The 17,565-nt window shown below is 48.1% G+C and overlaps 1 protein-coding gene across 1 annotated transcript in view; it reads left to right on the forward strand.

The window, feature by feature from the left end:
• The window catches only part of LOC129522220 (mucin-16-like), a 96,553-nt gene that overhangs the window by 70,382 nt on the left and 8,606 nt on the right, over positions 1 to 17,565 (forward strand). The window contains 21 exon segments of the mRNA XM_055344351.1: positions 280 to 404; positions 598 to 665; positions 1,253 to 1,425; positions 1,538 to 1,573; positions 2,602 to 2,726; positions 2,823 to 2,890; positions 3,341 to 3,513; positions 3,780 to 3,815; positions 7,050 to 7,174; positions 7,267 to 7,334; positions 9,224 to 9,396; positions 10,294 to 10,329; positions 11,642 to 11,707; positions 12,622 to 12,763; positions 12,864 to 12,911; positions 13,070 to 13,242; positions 14,179 to 14,309; positions 14,643 to 14,710; positions 15,482 to 15,630; positions 16,709 to 16,872; positions 17,406 to 17,473. Of these exon segments, the coding sequence (XP_055200326.1) occupies positions 280 to 404; positions 598 to 665; positions 1,253 to 1,425; positions 1,538 to 1,573; positions 2,602 to 2,726; positions 2,823 to 2,890; positions 3,341 to 3,513; positions 3,780 to 3,815; positions 7,050 to 7,174; positions 7,267 to 7,334; positions 9,224 to 9,396; positions 10,294 to 10,329; positions 11,642 to 11,707; positions 12,622 to 12,763; positions 12,864 to 12,911; positions 13,070 to 13,242; positions 14,179 to 14,309; positions 14,643 to 14,710; positions 15,482 to 15,630; positions 16,709 to 16,872; positions 17,406 to 17,473 (2,215 nt within the window).

A 17,565-nucleotide genomic window follows, 5' to 3' on the forward strand; every position in this document is an offset into this window, starting at 1 on the left:
GTGGTCCAGGTCAGGTGCACGGAAGAAGGTACCTGTACGTAGCTTGAATAAATAAGAACGTTAGGTGGTAGATTGTCCCCTGCAAATCCTGCCCACCTTCACCTGCTGCTTGGATTGGTCTCCTGTGGTCCACACTGGTGGTTCTGGCATTAGGTCCCCAAGGCCCCCCAGCATTTGCTGTGCAGTCTCCAGTGAGGTAGCAGTGGGTCCCAGGCCCTGCCCATATATCCATCCCTGGCCTGACTCAAGGTAGCCTCCCGTCTCCCTCCCCTGTTGCAGCCACCGGACAACCCCTGGTGCCATTCACCCTCAACTTCACTGTCACCAACCTGCCCTACACAGAGGACATGCAGCCTCCAGGCTCCTTGAAATTCAACAGCACAGAGAAGTCCCTGCAGCGCCAGGTGAGAGCCCCGCACACCTCCCCCTGCCAGTCCCGCCCAACCAGCCTTCATGCCTCATCCTGACGCCAGGCCGCCCATGCCTGCCCCGACCTTGGGACTAACCCCTCCCACCTCATTCTTGCCCCACCCACCCATGCCCATCCTGCCCCTGCATCTCAGATGATCTATTTACTTCCCTTGCTCTCACCCACAGCTCGGACCATTGTTCAAGAACACCAGTCTGGGCCCCCTGTACTCCGGCTGCAGACTGACCTTGCTCAGGTGAGACCTTGCAATCCCCGGCCAGGGCTGCGTCAAGGGCTCCCTGAGGACCCCAAGAGTTCCCTCTGCTTCCTACCTGCCCTCTCTGTCCATGTCCTCAGCAGAGGTGGAATTCAGGAGGCACTGGCTCCAGAACCAAGGCCTCTTCTGGTTGTAACCACCCCTGCCCTGCCTCCCACACACACAGTCCCCAGCTTCTGCAGAGCCCCTAGTCTGGGTCATCCTTCCCAATTCCCTCCTGCCTCCCTTTGACCAAAGAAGGCATTTCCTTTGGGTTTTCAGTTCCTTCCCCAGGATTCCTCTCAAGGCAAGCTTGCCTTTTCCACTTGCTTTAATCCGAATTCCAGGTTTTCACCTGTCTCAAGTAGGAGCTCTCCTGTCCCCATGCTCTGAGGTTGCAGGTTTCAGATTTGCAATTTAAGAAAAATCCTGCCCCCGCCCCCCATGACTGTGTGCACAGTCCTGGGCTGGCCAGAAGTGGGTGCCAGCCTTCTCACTTGCCCTGGCCCCCTCCTGGCCTGCCCCCAAGGTCCCAGGAGCCCTGCCCTGGGACTCCATCTAGTGTTACCCTTCCCTACCCTCCCCAGGCCTGAGAAGGATGGGGCAGCCACTGGAGTGGATGCCATCTGCACCCACCGCCCTGACCCCATGAGCTCTGGGCTGGACAGAGAGCGGCTGTACCAGGAGCTGAGCCAGCTGACCAGAGGTGTCACTAGGCTGGGTATCTACACCCTGGACGCAGACAGTCTCTACATCAATGGTGAGGGATTGCCATCTTGGTCCACATTTCAACAGGCCCTACATCCTCCTCGCCATTCCTCCCTTTTTTTCATTACTCAACCTCATCACCCTTCCTCCCTCTCCCTATGCAGGTTACACCCGCAAGACCCAGGCCACCACCCCCAGCAGTGAGTATTCAGAGGGTTCAGGAGTCTCTACAACCCTGTGAGTCCCTGCCCTTAAAATGGAAGTGTCCAGGAGCCCATGGCCTGCCCTGTGCACCCCGTTCCACCCCCAGCCTCGGGTGAATGGGGACCCATACTCCTACCCACAGATGCCAACCTTGACCCACCCTCTCACTCACCTCCCACATCCATCTACCACCAAATCATCTCTTCTCCCTTTATAATATCTTGCAAGTCCTTTCTCTACATCTGTGTCATTCAGCCTTTATTCAAGCCACTGACATTTTTTTTGCTAGGACTAATGCAGTAGCCTCTACTCTGGTTTCCTCTGCACAGCAACTGCCATGGCCCTCCCAATGTACCTTTGTCCATGTAGTTCCTGTCTTGTTCACAATCTTTGGATGACTCCATCTTATCTACAAGTCATGTCCAAATCCCTGAGATGCACAGTCGCTGACCCCCCTTTCTGGGCTCAGAGGGCTCCTCCAGTCTCATGTGTATACTTTTACATGCCCATAATGAAACCATCAAGTCCCTTGGGTGCAACTGCTCTGTCCTGCTGTCGGGCTCAAGCCCAGACTGATTCTTCTGCTTAAGCACTCTTCTACTTGCTCAGCTCATGTTCACCTAACTCTTATTTATGCCTTTGGTAACACCTGAAATGATGCTTCCTCCTGGAAGCAGTCCTCAATTGTTGGTTGGGTGTCTCCCTGGAATTGTACACCCTTCTGGCTCTCCTGTAGCATAATGGTCTAGCCACAGTATTAAGAGACTATGCCCTATTCATCCTTGGACCCACGGACCCCAGCACAGAGCCGCATATACATTAGATACACACTTACACACTTGCTGAACGAGTGAGCAAAGGTTCCTGACTTCTTTAAAACCTCATAATATTCTCTCCTTCAGCTTCTGCAGTCCATGGCTGTACTTAGGTCCATTGCTGGTTCTCCACTGTTAGAACTCCAGGCAACCTTGGTGTCCTTACTATCGTGCAAACTGGACAATTTTCTATTCCTCCCCCACTGCAGCCACTGGCCCCACTCTGGTGTCCTTCACCCTGAACTTCACCATCACCAACCTGCGCTACACTGAAGACATGGGGCACTCAACTTCTTTAAAGTTCAACTCTACTGAGAGGATCCTCCAGCACCGAGTAAGAAACCGTCAATGTCTACCATCAGCCCCACCACACACCTGCCCACATAGTCCTTTAGGCCTTTTGCTCACCCTCCCTCTCTTTCCTCACCAGCTCAGGCTTTTGTTCAGTAAGACCAGTATTGGCCCCCTCTATGCTGGCTGCAGACTGGCCTCGCTCAGGTGAGACCCCCAAATGGAGGGATGTGTTGCGTCTGGTGGACTCTCATGTGCTAGCTAGCGGGGCTTAGTTCCTGGGCATGCCTTTGGCACTGCTGGCCTCCAGCACCCACCATTAACACCTTCATGTGTTCTTTATGCCCAGATGCTGGGAATGCTCAAGGCTTAGAGATGAGGCATCCTGTTTATCCTTATGGAATCCAGATGATTATTTGTTTTAGATGAAAGCATTCCTCTTAGAGGAATGCTTGTACCTTGTCTGCAAATTACAATTAGAGTGTTTTCTGTCCTTAGTTTTGAAGGGGTTGTCCCAGATGAGAGACACTAAGGAGAGCCCCTTCAGAGCCAGACCTTTCTGTACTCTCTCAGCCTCCTGCCTTCTATTCTCTTGCTTTCCACATCCAGAAGGACCCCTCCTCATGATTTCACGTCCCCATGTCCTTTCTTCCCCAGGCTTAAGAAGGGTGGAGCATCCACTGGAGTGGACATGATCTGCACTGTCCACTCTGATCCCAAAGGCCCCAAGCTGGACAGAGAGCAGCTGTACTGGGAGCTGAGCCGTGAGACACATGGCATCACCCGGCTGGGATCCTTCACCCTGGACAGGGACAGCCTCTATGTCAATGGTGAGGGGCTATGCTCCAGCCAGGGTCTCTCTCCTGGCCAGAGCTCTGTGTTTCTCTAAAAGGAACTGCTGTGGTGCATCTCCTCTGGTCTGGGATCAGTCTTCATTCTGATGATATAATCATGGGCTCCAGCCACCTACAATCTCCTTCCCTCCACTGCCTCTTCCCCTCTGCTTTTCCCACAAAGGCCCCTAAATCCTACCTTTCCCTTAATCCTTTATGCTCATCCTGACTCTTGCTCAGCTTCTCTGGCCTTCTCTCCGCAGGTTACACCTATGGAGCTATAGCCCCGACTACCACTAGTGAGTATTCCTGGGCCCTGTCCCTTCTCCTTTGCCTCCTGTCCTCGGTGAGGAATATACCTGGAAGGGTCCTTCACTCATCCCTCCTCTCCCCTGGTTCTGGTGGAGAGTTCTAGCCCAGGGCAAGTGTGTCTCTCACATACAGGTCTGTCCTCCCACTATCCTGACTCTCATGTTATCACTCAGATTCTCCTAAAAACCCTGCCCTGATACTTTGCTCTTATTCTTTTACTCACCTCTATGCTTGTTGCTCTGGATGTGTCTCAGCATCGGTGTTGCACCATTCGTTGGGTTTTCAGTAAACACATATGGAAGTTGTCCACCTTCTGGGCACCATGCTTAGTTACATACCATCTTAGTCAGCTCTGGTTGCCAAAGCAAAATACCACAGGCTGGGTGGCTCAGATGACAGAAATATATTTTCTCATAGTGCTGGAGGCTAGAAGTCCAGATCAAGGTGCCAGCAGGGTTGGTTTCTCTACAGCCTCTCCTTGATGTGCAGATGACACATTCTTGCCACCTTTTGGCACGGTCAGTCCTTTGTACACACATTCCCAGTGTCCCTCTGTGTCCTAAACTCCCTTTCTTACACCAACAGCAGCCAGAATGGATTGGGCCCCACCCCAACAGCCTCATTTTAACTTAATTACCTCTCTAAAGGTCCTGTCTCCAAATGAAATCACCTACTGAGGTACTAGGGATTATAGCTTCTTCAATTTTGGTGTGTGATGGGGAGTGGAGACACAGTTCATCCAAGAACACATACATCTTATCCTTTAGTTGTCGCTACAATCATGTGACTTAATTCCATTTTAGAGAGGAGTAAACTCAGGCTCCAAGAGGCTGCCAAGCCACACAGCAAATAAATAATAGAACCAAGAGTTCCTGTGTCTCCAAAAACTCATAATCTCACTCATCCATCAGTTCATTTCTTTAGAAAGACATGCTAATTTTTGGTGTACACCTGTTGTTCAAGTCCGTGGACCAAACTCTCTTTGCATCCCCAGCAAATCCTGAAATAAGGATCTTGTAGCTTTTTCAAGAATTAATTGCCCTTGCATTGGAAGTGTTTCTGCAACCCTCTCAAACTCTCTTCTTGGGTCCATCTCTGGTCTTTTACCACAGCATCCTCCCTTGCTCCTTTGAACATCAGTAGGGTTCCAGGATCCTCAGGTCCAATGACAACCATCTTTTCCCAAACGATAGGAGGAAAAATAAGCTAAAGTTAGTTCCATTGACTGTGTTTTGTTTATCAGTATCCAGTCCTTGGAATAGTTCAGAAGCATTGTAGGATCATGTACATGGAGGGAAGGCAAGATGGATGGATGAATGGGTGGATAGATGGAAGGAAGCAAGTAATGGTAAATGGAAATAGGGATGGTAGATGGAAGAAAGGATGAATGGAGGGGGAAAGGGATGGAGGAAAGATGTCTGGATTGATAGAAGGAACAGATATGGAAGAAAGGAAAGATGGATGGGTAGATGGAAGAAAAGAAAGAGTGGAGGAAGAAAGCAAGGGAAGCTGGATAGATGGAAGACAGTGGGGTTAGAAGGAAGGACAGAGAGAAGGATGCATAGAAAGGGGTATGAATAGGAAGAAGGAAGGAAAGGAGGAATGAGGAAGGAAGGAATGATATATGCAAGGATGGTGCATGGATGGATGTCATGAGTACATGGATGGATGCATGGATGGGTAGATGGATGGGAGGGTGGGTGGATGGATGGAAACATGGAGGATGGATGGATGGATGGAAAGATGGATGGGCAGATAGATGATAGAAGAAAGGAAAGAAAGAATGGAGGGAGATAAAAGAAAAGATGGATAGATGGAAAGAAAGGTTGAAGGAACAAAGGATAAGTGTATGGATGATTAGAAAGAAAAATGGAAGGAAAGAAGAAAGGATGGAGGAAAGGATAAAAGGGAACTTGGAAGAAGTAAAAAATAGGAGAGGGAGGATAGAGGGGAGATAAGTCTTTCTTCCAGAGGTCTATCCTGAATAGTTAACCCTGCGCTGCTCATTGCTTCTCTACTCTAGAGTCAGGCCACTGGGCCTCTGATCTCACTTCTATCATATGTTCATTTATCATACTTCTTCTGGGGTCTACACAGATCACCCCAACTACTGAACCTGACCCAGTGTCACGTGTCTAAACAAGAGCGTGTGTCTTCACAGGGAAGGTAATTAGAAAGGATTCTAGGGGCAGCCTGGGTGGCTCAGCGGTTTATCGCCGCCTTTGGCCCAGGGCCTGATCCTGGAGACCCAGGATTTAGTCCCACGTCAGGCTCCCTGCATGGAGCCTGCTTCTCCCTCTGCCTGTGTCTCTGTGTCTCTGTGTCTCTGTCTCTCTGTCTCTCTCTCTCTCTCTCTCTCTCCCCCTCTCTCTGTTTGTGTCTCATGAATAAATAAATAAAATATGAAAAAAAAAAGAAAGAAAGGACTCTGGGATTGGAGAATCTGGGTCCAAACCCAGACACTCCCTTCCAGTCATGTAACCCTGGGCAGATAACCATTTCTGTACTGTGGTTCCTCTTTTGTTCAGTGTGGATGATTCTAGTGCCCAGTTCGTATTTATCCAGGTAAAGAGCTCCATATGTAGTGAGTGATCAGAAAGTATTTTCTTATATGTTTTATATGATGAACACTTAAATGTTGTTTACTCTGTACCCAGCACTATGCTCAAGCACTGTACAGAATTTGACTTGTTCAAACCTCATTACAACTTTTGAAATAGGAATCATTATCTTGTAGATGAGTAAATCAAGACACAGAGAGGCTGGTTACAGCTGCTGGTTGGCCTTTTGTGTATGTGCAATGCATAGAAGATTGGCATACCTGGGTGAGAGAGAGAGAGAGAGAGAGAGAGAGAGAGAGAGAGAGAGAGGAAAAGGGTGACAGAGACAGAGAGATAAAGACAGCAGAGAGAATGGAGGGCAATGTCTGAGGTTATCCCCAATCCCAAATTAGTGTGGTAAGTTGGAGCCTTTCCTTCCTGGAAAGAACAAAGCCACCAGTGTTTTCACAGAGCCCTCCACTCCGGCACCTGGGTAGGAAAACCATATCCAGCCCCCAAATCATTAAGCCTGTCCTTACCTGTCGCTGGAGTAGTCTCTGTTAACAAGTGACCCTTGGGTTCATTGGGAGGAAGACAAGAGGCCCTTGGAAGCCCGACCGTGGGTTGATGTTGGGCACCTCGACCTCCCCACATCCTTGGCTCTCTCTGCACCAACCGCAGCTGGGGAGGTCAGTGAGGAGCCATTCACACTCAACTTCACCATCGACAACCTGCGCTACTCAGCGGATATGGGCCTTCCCGGCTCCCTGAAGTTCAACATCACAGACACCCTCATGCAGCACCTGGTGAGAGGCCAGCTTCCCCGTCCCCACCTCCACGACCCCTCCTCGGGGCTGTCGCCAGCTCTGACCACGCTGGCCCTCTCCTTCCTCTCCAGCTTGGCCCATTGTTCCAGAGGAGCAGCCTCGGCGCCCGATATGCAGGCTGCAAGGTCACCTCACTAAGGTGAGAACCCTTCTACCCACCATGGCCCACCACCAAAGGACAGGACTTCTGACTGTGGGAGGGGTTCACTCCCAGTCATGGCAAGCTGTCATGGAGGGTCCTTTTTGGAATCCACTTCTTCATGTTACTTTATTGTTATGATTGTGACAAAATACGTTTTGGACATACAATTAGCCATTTTCACCATTTTTAAGTATACATTTCAGTGGCATCTGTTACACGCACAATACTGTGCACCCATCACCACTACCTAGTTCTGAAACTCTTCATCACTGTGTGCCCATCAGGCAATTACTTGCACTTTTCCAGGTCAAGGTATTTCCTGTTGGTGTTTACAAAGCACTTCTCCATCTTTGTTTTCTTTTTTTAATTTTTTAATAATAAATTTATTTTTTATTGGTGTTCAATTTGCCAACATACAGAATAACACCCAGTGTTCATCCCATTAAGTGTCCCCCTCAGTGCCTGTCACCCATTCACCCCCACCCCCCACCCTCCCCCCCTTCCACCACCCCTAGTTCATTCCCCAGAGTTAGGAGTCTTGCATCTTTGTTTTCATTTCACTTTCATTGGTGATACAGCTCTTCTGAGGCAGGTGGTAGGCACCACAGTGACAGGACAGGCACTGCCCCTGCACTCATCTGGTGGAGAAGGCAGAAACTAAGTGGGAGAATAAATATCTAAAATGGTCTCAAATATGGTAAGGTGATGGGAAGCAGAAATGCTTAGAGACGGGAAAGCAGCTTTACCCAGGTCACAGGATAGCCTGTCTGCAGAGGTGATTTCTGAGCTGTGTCCCAGTTAGAAAAGGAGGACATGGCCATGAAAACTGTTCCAGGCAGAGGAAACTGCATGGGCAAAGGTCCTGAGGTAGGAATGAGTTTGGCATATGCAGTGAACAGCAAGGAGGCCGGGGTGGCTGGAGCAGAGAGAACAAGGGACAGAGAGAAAGTAGGTGTGTTTCCAGACATCAGCAGGGTCTACACAGTATAGAGTCTGGGCGTGAATTGATATTTTTTAATCGTAGTAAAATATTCATAAAAGAAAAATTGTAAGTGTCTGGTTCAGTAGTGTTAAGTATATTCACACTGTAGTGCAACCAATCTCCAGAACTTGCGACTGAAACTGTACACCCATTAAATAACAGCTCCCTGCTTCCTTCTACCCCCAGATGTTAGCAATCGCCATTCTGCTTTCCATCTCCATAATTTGACTACTCTGGGTGCCTCATACAAGTGAAATTATATGGTGTTTTTTTGTGACTGCCTTATTTCACTGATCATAAAGTCCCCAAGGTTCATCTATGCTATGGCAGGTGTCAGGATTTCCCGCACTTTTAATGCTGAATGATATTCCATTGCATGGATATATCATATTGAACTATGAAAGTCACATTTTGTTTATCTATTCCTCAGGGCTTTGGTTTTTACATGGAATAGGCAATATGTGAGGTACTGGGGGTTCAGCACAACAGTGAGCTACACTGTCCTGTTACTTGCCCTCATAGAGGTCACCATCTGGAGGGAACAGGAAAAAATAATATATGTTCACACTGAGAGCAATCAGGGCTTTGATGGGAGAAGCCTGAGGAATGTGGCAGCCAGAACCCTCCCTTGACAGCGTGGGAGGGTTCTTGGAGAAGGAGGAGGTGTCTAAGTTGAGATCTAAAGAATGACCAGGAAATTACCCAAGTAAGGACAGAAGGGGAGAGATCTCCAGAAAGAAGTCACTGCATGTGCAAAGATCCTGGGGTGAGAGAGCATGGGCAGGTAGAGAAACTGTGAATGGTTCAACAAGGCTAGGACACAGGATATGAGGTGTGGAGTGACCACAGGTGAAGAGGTGCCACATGAGCTGCACTCCCTAAACATCAATCTCTCCTTCCTCAGGTCTGTAAAGAATGGCGCCAAAACAAGGGTGGATATCCTCTGTACCTACCGGCAGCACCCCAGCAGCCCGGGTCTACCTGCCAAGCAGGTGTTCCATGAGCTGAGCCAGCAGACCCGTGGCATCACCCGGCTGGGCCCCTATTCTCTGGACAAGGACAGCCTCTACCTCAATGGTGAGTGGTTCTCAGCCCACCTCACTGCTTCCACCCCTCATTCCCAGAAAGGTCTCCACTCACCACAGGTCAGGTCTCTAGGGGAAACCTTGAGACAAACTCGGGTGTGAATCTCAACTCCACACTGACCCCCCACCCTCCAACAGTTACTCTGCAAGGCTGTCCCTCATCACACCTGATGAATAAATAGAGGTTCTGAAAGATTAAGTAATTTTCTCAAGTGGACACCCAGGTTAAAATGGGGTGGAGCCACTGGAGCCACTGCCCCAGTGGTCAGTATCCAATGCTGCACCCCACCCTATGCCTGAATTCACATCTGCTCCCTTCACCTTGGCCACTGCAGAGGCCATTTTAGGATATTTCCCCCTGTAAAATGTGCTTCATTTTGTTCACTCAGTCAGCAATCACCAGCATCTGTTATAAGCCAGGCTTGACACCAGGGACACAGACAGGTCACATGTGCAACCTGTCCTAATGTAAGCTCCAACGGGGCAGAGACATTTTGTAGAGTGCTGTATTCCCCCAAATGTAATGGAACTTAGCACACAGTAGGTTCTCATTAAATATTTGTTGGATGGAGGGATAGATTGGAGGGAAGGTGGAAGGCAGATGGTGGGATGGTTGCCTATATGGGAAAATAAATGTGTGAACATAAATGTGATGAGAGTTTCTTGGGGACATGCTGGAGAGGTGAATAGGGAAGGGTCATTTCTAACTGGAAGATCAGGAGAACCTTAATGGTGTAGATGACATTTGAATCTGATCTTAGAAGATGTATAGATGCTTACCTGGTTCACAGATGGAAAGGCATCCAGCAGGAGCCCCATATGGACAAAGGCATGGAATATCTGGGATTTTTCTGCCATCTCCCCTTATGTGTGGCATTTTTGTTTCCAGGTTATAATGAACGCGGTCCAGATGAGCCTCCTACAAGTATGTATCTTTGCATCCAGTACCCATATCAGCCTGTATGGGTCTTGAGCCAAGCTTTTCTCCTCGCTAATAAAGGGAGCTTGCCCCAAACTCAGGCTGCTCTCCTGAGTAGGGCCAGGTGTCAGTGGGAAGAAGAATGCTGAGTCCCTGGGTCCCTTCTGGGCCTGCGGGCATAGTACTGGCTTTTTAAACTTTCCATACCTTTCTGGGTTGGAGGAAGAATTTTGAACAAGCATTTCCTACAGGGATGGGGATTGAGGTCAGATGAGGAATCCATGCCTCCTGAAAGCAAGATCTCCTACAAGGGCCACAGAAGGGGCCTTAATATCAAGCTGCAAACTGTGGTGGCCATTCAGTGATTTGGCCAAATTTGCCCATTCAGTTGTCCAGTGGTTCCTTCATCTATCTTTTAACCCATCCATTCTTCCATTCTCCAAGTTAGACCTTCTCTCAGACTTTGCCATTCTTCCTTCCTTCCTTCCTTCTTTCCTACCTTCCTTCCTTTCTTCTTTCTTTCCCTTTGCCCATCCATGTATTCATCCATTCTTCCTCCATTCATCCATCCATCCTTCCTTTGCTTCTTCCCTCTATTCTTTCATCCACCCATCCATCCATTCATTCATCCATTCTTTCATGTCTCCATCCTTTCTTCCTTCTTTCCATTTGTCCATCCATGTATTCATCCATTCTTCCTTCCATTCATCCATCCATCCTTTTCTCCTCCCCTCTGTTCTTTCATCTACATATCCATCCATTCATCCATCCTTCCATCTCTCCTTCATCCCTCCATCCATCTTTCATTCCTCTCCTTTGTTCATTCTTCCATCTACCCATCTTTCATTTTTTCCTTCCATCCATTCATCCCTCCCTCCATCCTTTCTTCCTTTTCCCTTCCTCCCTCCCTTCCCCCCTCCATCCATCCATCCTGTTTACCTGTTTGTCCTTTCCTCTTTTTGTCCTTACATCCATCTGTCCAACTTTCTTCCTTGTGTTTATTCTTGCTTTCTCTCTGACCTTTCATTTGCTCATTCTTCCTCTGTCCATCCAGGTTACCCATCTGTCTGTCCACTTTTATGCCCATTGATTACTCTCTCTCTTGTTCACCTACATGTACTCTGTTGGGTTTACTTTATTCATGGGCTCACTCAACCCTCTGCTCCCACAACTCTTCCTTCCCTTACTCTCACTAATGGCATACCTGTGAATGCTTGTCCTGGGAAAAGCACTGTTAGAGCCCAGGCAAGGTTTGGGGAGTTTCTCCTGCTCTGGGGAGGGGGGCTCTGCTCTTTTCTGATGACTGCCCTTTCCACAGCTCCTGAGGTAGCCACCACATCCCTGCCTCATTCATCATCACCTGCACAACCAGAAGCCACCACAGGTATCTGGGAGATCCCTTTTCCTTCCCAAGAGAAGTTCTCCAGCCCAACACCTCTACCAGCCAGTTGTACACAAGAGCTGGGAAGCCAGGGTGTAAAATTCTGGTTTAGGACACTCATGCCAATCGGAAAGAGTATACTGACAATTTAATCTAATGCATACACTCATGGAGCTCCCAGTCTTATGGGATCAACAGACCATGATAACACAATGTGAGATATTCTGGGGAGAGGCACGTAGCATAATTTGGAGGGGAAGGGCTTTCTGGAGAAAGTTTCACACAAACTGAGTCTTTAAGAATGAGTAGGAGTCATCCAGGAAAATAGGGGATAAAGAGTTTTCCTGTTCTAGGGGATTTGATGAGCAAAGGCTCAGCATACTGTATGGAGACAACTGAGAGGGATTTGGTTTGCATAAAGCATAAACTTAACCTGGAGTAGATGGATAAGTGAAGCTGAAAGGTTGGCAAGAACTGTTTTGGAAGGACCTTGAATGCCAGGTCAAGAAGCTTTAACCTGACACTGAAGGCCAAAGGAAGCCATGGATAGCAGTGACTATACTGAGATTTTTTTCACTTAAGAAAACTTCTTCTAGTGTTCAGTGTAGAAAACATTCTTTAAATGTGGCATCCAATAAGTCTGCTGAGGTATTTGTCTAGGTGAGAGAATATAAGACTTGAACTGGGACAGGATAGAGAGAGAGGATGCATGTGAGGGCCATCCTAAAAGTGGAATTGGTGTTACTTGGTGGGGAAGCAAGAGGACCTGAGCCACATGCTAGTTTTGACTTAGGCGACCAAATGGTGGGTGGTGGTGCCAATGGAAGAGAAGACAACAGAGTACAATGAATTCAGGACTCTGATTTGGTCTCAGGCCAACTGTCCATAGTAGCCCTCTCTCCTCTCTCTTCTTGTAGCTACGGGACACAGTCTGAAGACCCTCACACTCAACTTCACCGTCTCCAACCTCCCATATTCAATGGACATGAGCAATGGCTCAGCCATGTTCAACTCCACCAAGAGGACCCTGCAGCGCCTGGTAAGACCCTGCTCCCAGCAGTTCCTAGTGGGTTAAATTCCACCCAGCCCTTCCTTTATCCTTGTCCCTCCTGTTAATCCTCCTCATTCTTCCTCCCCAGCTTGGATCCTTGATCCAGAGGAGCAGTCTGGGACCCTTCTACTCAGGTTTCAGATTAATCTCCCTCAGGTAGGACTTTTTCCTGAGTATTTGCCAGTAGTGACCATTTTGGGGACTGACCCTTCTGGTCTTCCCACTGACCTCCCATTTTGTCCCTCCCTCTTTGCGGCCCCCATAGTAAGGTTTCAGGACCTCTCTTTAGAGTCCGCACATCCCTCTCTCCCCAGACCTGATAAGGATGGGGCAGCCACCCGTGTTGATGCCATCTGCAACTACCGCCATGACTCCATGGGCCATGGGCTGGACAGAGAGCGACTTTACTGGGAGCTGAACCAGCTGACCCATGGTGTCACCCAGATGGGCCCCTACACCCTGGTCAGGGACAGCCTCTTCGTCAATGGTGAGTGATTTACAGCAATCATTTTTTGTCCCCGTTCTATTTTATTTCCTCTTTAACAAGTCAGCCCAAGTTCTGATTAGGGGAAACCTTTCCCAAAATCTCCATGGAGAGATTCTTTCCTGTTATTTCAAGTAAATAGAATGAAATTCTTTAACAAATCAATATAATGAATTTTAATTTGAACCCCAGATATCTGACTCAAGGGGTCTTTGGGTACAGGAATTCTCTATGTGAAACTCCTCTATGTCAGTGGTTTTCACCAGGGGTCAATTCTGCCTCTCAGGAGACACTTGGCAATGATGAGACATTCTGGTTGCCACAATAGGGGAAGAGTGAGATGCCAGCGATGCTGTTAATGTCCTCCAATGAACAGGAGATCCTCAACAAACACATATACATTCTATCCCAAGCCATGTGCTGGGTACAGAGATAGAACACACAGTTTCTCTCCCTGAAAAACTCATAATCAGGATAACTAAACATTACTTGGGGACACACAAAAAAGGCAGAAACACTGCTATTAACAGGGCACCATGAAAGCACAGATAAGTCAGGGAGGACTTCCTGGAAGAGGATATTATGTATGCAGCACTATACTAAGCACTGGGGCATGACAAGAACAAGACAAATGGGTCCCTATTCTCCTTGAATTCCATCTCACTGGAGTTCTGAAACATGAGTAGGAGTTTTCCAGGAAAAGCAGAAGATTGAAGAACATTCCAGGAAGTTGGACCTGCATAAGCACAAGCAGAAAAGCTCACTTCAAGAGAATCCCTGTAAAGTTTCCATTTTCCCTCTCTGTGGGGTGACTTTCAATTTGGAAGCCCCCAACATGTGGGCCCGAGTTTGGCTGATTCTGATGATAGGCACCACGCCTCTTTCTGTGCTAAAGGCTAAGAGTTTCCAACTGTCTTCTCTTCATCTCGTTGGCTGCAGGCTATGCACCCCAGAATTTATCTACCCAGAGTGAGTATCAGCTAAATTTCCGCATCATCAACTGGAACCTCAGCAACCCAGACCCCACATCCTTGGAGTACACATCCCTGCAGAGGGACATCCAGGACAAGGTGGAGTCTCTCTCACCCATCCCATCTCTCCTTGACCTGGGTGCCCCCTCATTCCTCTGTCTGATTCACATATATTAAGTGATGGCTTCAACACTTTACCTATGTGCTCTGAGTCCTCTCAGTTTCCAAAGATGGTGCCCTGCCTGCCTTCTCCATTTCCCAGATGTGAAAACTGAGTCTCAGAAAGGGGAGTGGTGTACCTAAGATCACACAGTCAGGATTTAAACTCAAACCTCCTTTGCTCCAAGGCCTGTGTCTTTTCACTGGCCCCAGTAGCTCCCTCGAGCCCCAGAAGGTCTCCATCTCACCCATTATCCCCACCCTTTATTCTAGGTCACCAAACTCTATAGAGACAGCCAGCTACAAGACATGTTCCACTCCTGCCTGGTCACGAACTTGACGTAAGTTGAGGAAGTTGGAAGCACTGGCTGAGATGGCAGTTTGTGACTCTGAGCTCCCATCCTGGCATAGTCCTTGAGCTGGAAGTCACTGACATGGTGCCCATGCTCCCCCACATCCCTTTCAGCTCCTTCCATAGGTCTAGGGGGTGGGCAGGAAAAAGATTAACCTCACTGGGCAACCTATACCAGCATCTTCCACCTTCTCCTCTTCTGGATACTTTCAACAAATAAGACACTTTCATGCATAGTCATCGTATGGGATTCTCACACAGCCCCTGTGAGACGGATATTATCTGTGGTCATCCCCATTGTTCAGATGGGGAAGCTGAGGCTCTGAGAGGCAAAGTGAACATCCCAAGAATCGCCCAAATTGGGTTGGAAGAATGGGTGGAGGAACCAAAACATCTACACCGGGGAACAGGAGGATCATGGGACACAGTGCCAACTTTGAGTGTTTCCAAACTTCAGTTCCTTTGTCTTTAAGATGGGGATAATTATAATAATAGCTTCCATCACAGTGATGTTGAGGGAACATGTATGTCACTTCCTAGAGGTGCTCAATAGATGTTCATTATTTTTATAGTTATTTGTTCTATTCCCAACTCCTGGAAACCTTGTATTTTTAGTCAGAGTCTCTTCTCTAGCTTGGGGGAAGAGGAAGCCAGATAATCTCTCACATCTTGCCTCTAGGTCTTTGGGTCTATAAAACAGGAACTCAGGAGGCATTGCTGGTGTTGAATGCTGGCTGAGTTCCATGGTCTCTGTCCCTAGGTTGGGCTCCATGTTGGTCACCATCAAGGCACTGTTCTCTTCTAATGTGGACCCCAGTGTGGTGGAGCAAGTCTTTCTGAACAAGACCCTGAATGTCTCATCCCATTGGCTAGGCACCACCTATCAGCTGGCGGACCTGCATGTGACAGGTGCAAGACTAGGGGCTGGTTTCATGGTTTGAAGAGATGGGGCTATGAGGAAGGATGGGGCTTCTCAGTAGCAGTGGAATGGGTAGAGGCTCTGGAGGGGAAAGGGGGACTTTCTGGATGCCCATGTTGATGACCCATGGCCGTGGGTCATCCAACGGGAGGTAGGAAAAAATCATGGAGCAGTTGCACCCAAGGGAATGGTTATTTTTACATGTAAGTATTTCCCACCCCAAATGTAGTGTATCCTGAGTTGCCTTCTTAGGCCTTCTGGTTATGAGTCATGCATTGATTGATGGAAGGACTCATTCATTCATTCAACAAATATGTTATGAAAGTAAATAGGCACTGATGACACACTGTGATAACTGTTATAATCAGGGAATTTCAAGAGCCTGTGGGAACCCCTAGGAGGGACACGCAGACCATCCTGGGAAGTTTTCTGGAGGAAGTGAGGAACAAACTGAGATGTGATGGTGAACATGACCCAGCCAGTGGGAAGAGATAGGGAGCTGAGCTACATGTGTTTATAACCTAGACGATAGAATACTTAGGGAGGTTATAAGGAGTTTGGTGTGGCTGGAGCAAACACTTTGACATGGAAGAAGTGGCAGGTAAGGCTATAGGTGCAGGGAGGGACTTTCTTGGGCACTGGAATAGTTTGCAGGGGAACACAACACAGAGTTCTGCCTTAGAAAGCTCATCCTCTGGTGCTGTATAGTGAGTAGATTGGAAAGGGGAGAAGACTAGAGACGGCAAGACACATTATAACTTAGGTCAGCAAAGGTATATGAGGGATGTCCCCTGAGGTGGTCAGCACCTGCACTTGCCTTCTGTGCCCCCAGAGGGGCCCAGTCTCCTCTTCCCCACATACTTGTGAGTTCTCATAATGCTTAGAGGAGAGTCAGATGGATGGACAGATGAGCAGGTTCAAAGTGACCCAGTAAATAGAAGGTCTTATGTAGCTCACTTTAAAAATCCAGCTCAGGTCACATTTCCCGGAATAAGTAGCCAAGCTAAAATGACTTCTTGGCTAAAATCTTGACCTAATTAGGACTTCTATGCCTTCTTTTTATTATAGAAGTGGAGCCATCAGCTCACCTACTGACAGACAAACCAACAAGCAGTCCCAGCACCGAGCACTTCCAGCTGAATTTCACTGTCACCAACCTACTCTATTCCGAGGACATAGCCCAGCCAGGCACCACCACACATCAGCGAAACAAGCGAAGTATTGAGAATGCGGTGAGAATGGGGTTGTATGTCCACTCTGTCCCTATGTAGAGACAGACCTATGGATACTGGGTAGTCAGAGGGTGATTTTTCATAACAATTCATGAAGACAGGTTCTTTTTAAATAAAGATTTATTTATTTATTCATAAGAGACACACACAGAGAGAGAGGCAGAGACATAGGCAGAGGGAACAGAAGCAGGCTTCACGCAGAGAGCCCAATGTGGGACTCAATCCCGGATCCTGGGATCACACCTGAGCTGAAGGCAGATGCTCAACCGCTGAGCCACCCAGGCATCCCGTGAAGACAGGTTCTAATACCCATTTACAAATTAAGAAACAGACTCAGAGAGTTTTAGTAGCTAGGCTGGGGTCATATAGCTAAGTCATACCCTGGAATGGGATGTCCTTTGGTATACATATCCAGGCTAGTGTTTGTTGAGAAAAGAAAAAAAATAGGTGGGAAAATTTGCTCAGTGGCTAAAAGTTCTCTAATGCCACTGGGCCTGGGATGGTGATCAATAGAATATCGCCCTGTCTTTCAGCTCAACCAGGTCTTCCGAAACAGCAGTATCAAGAGCTATTTCTCTAGCTGTCAAGTTTTGGCATTCAGGTGAGTTCCAATTCAAGACCTAATCACTCTGGAGATTCCCACTATCCTTTAAGTAAAAGTGTCCCTGTGTCATGGTCCCAGTTTCTAGCTCT

Source organism: Nyctereutes procyonoides, unplaced genomic scaffold (genome assembly GCF_905146905.1).
Source record: "Nyctereutes procyonoides isolate TBG_1078 unplaced genomic scaffold, NYPRO_anot_genome, whole genome shotgun sequence".
NCBI lineage: Eukaryota > Metazoa > Chordata > Mammalia > Carnivora > Canidae > Nyctereutes > Nyctereutes procyonoides.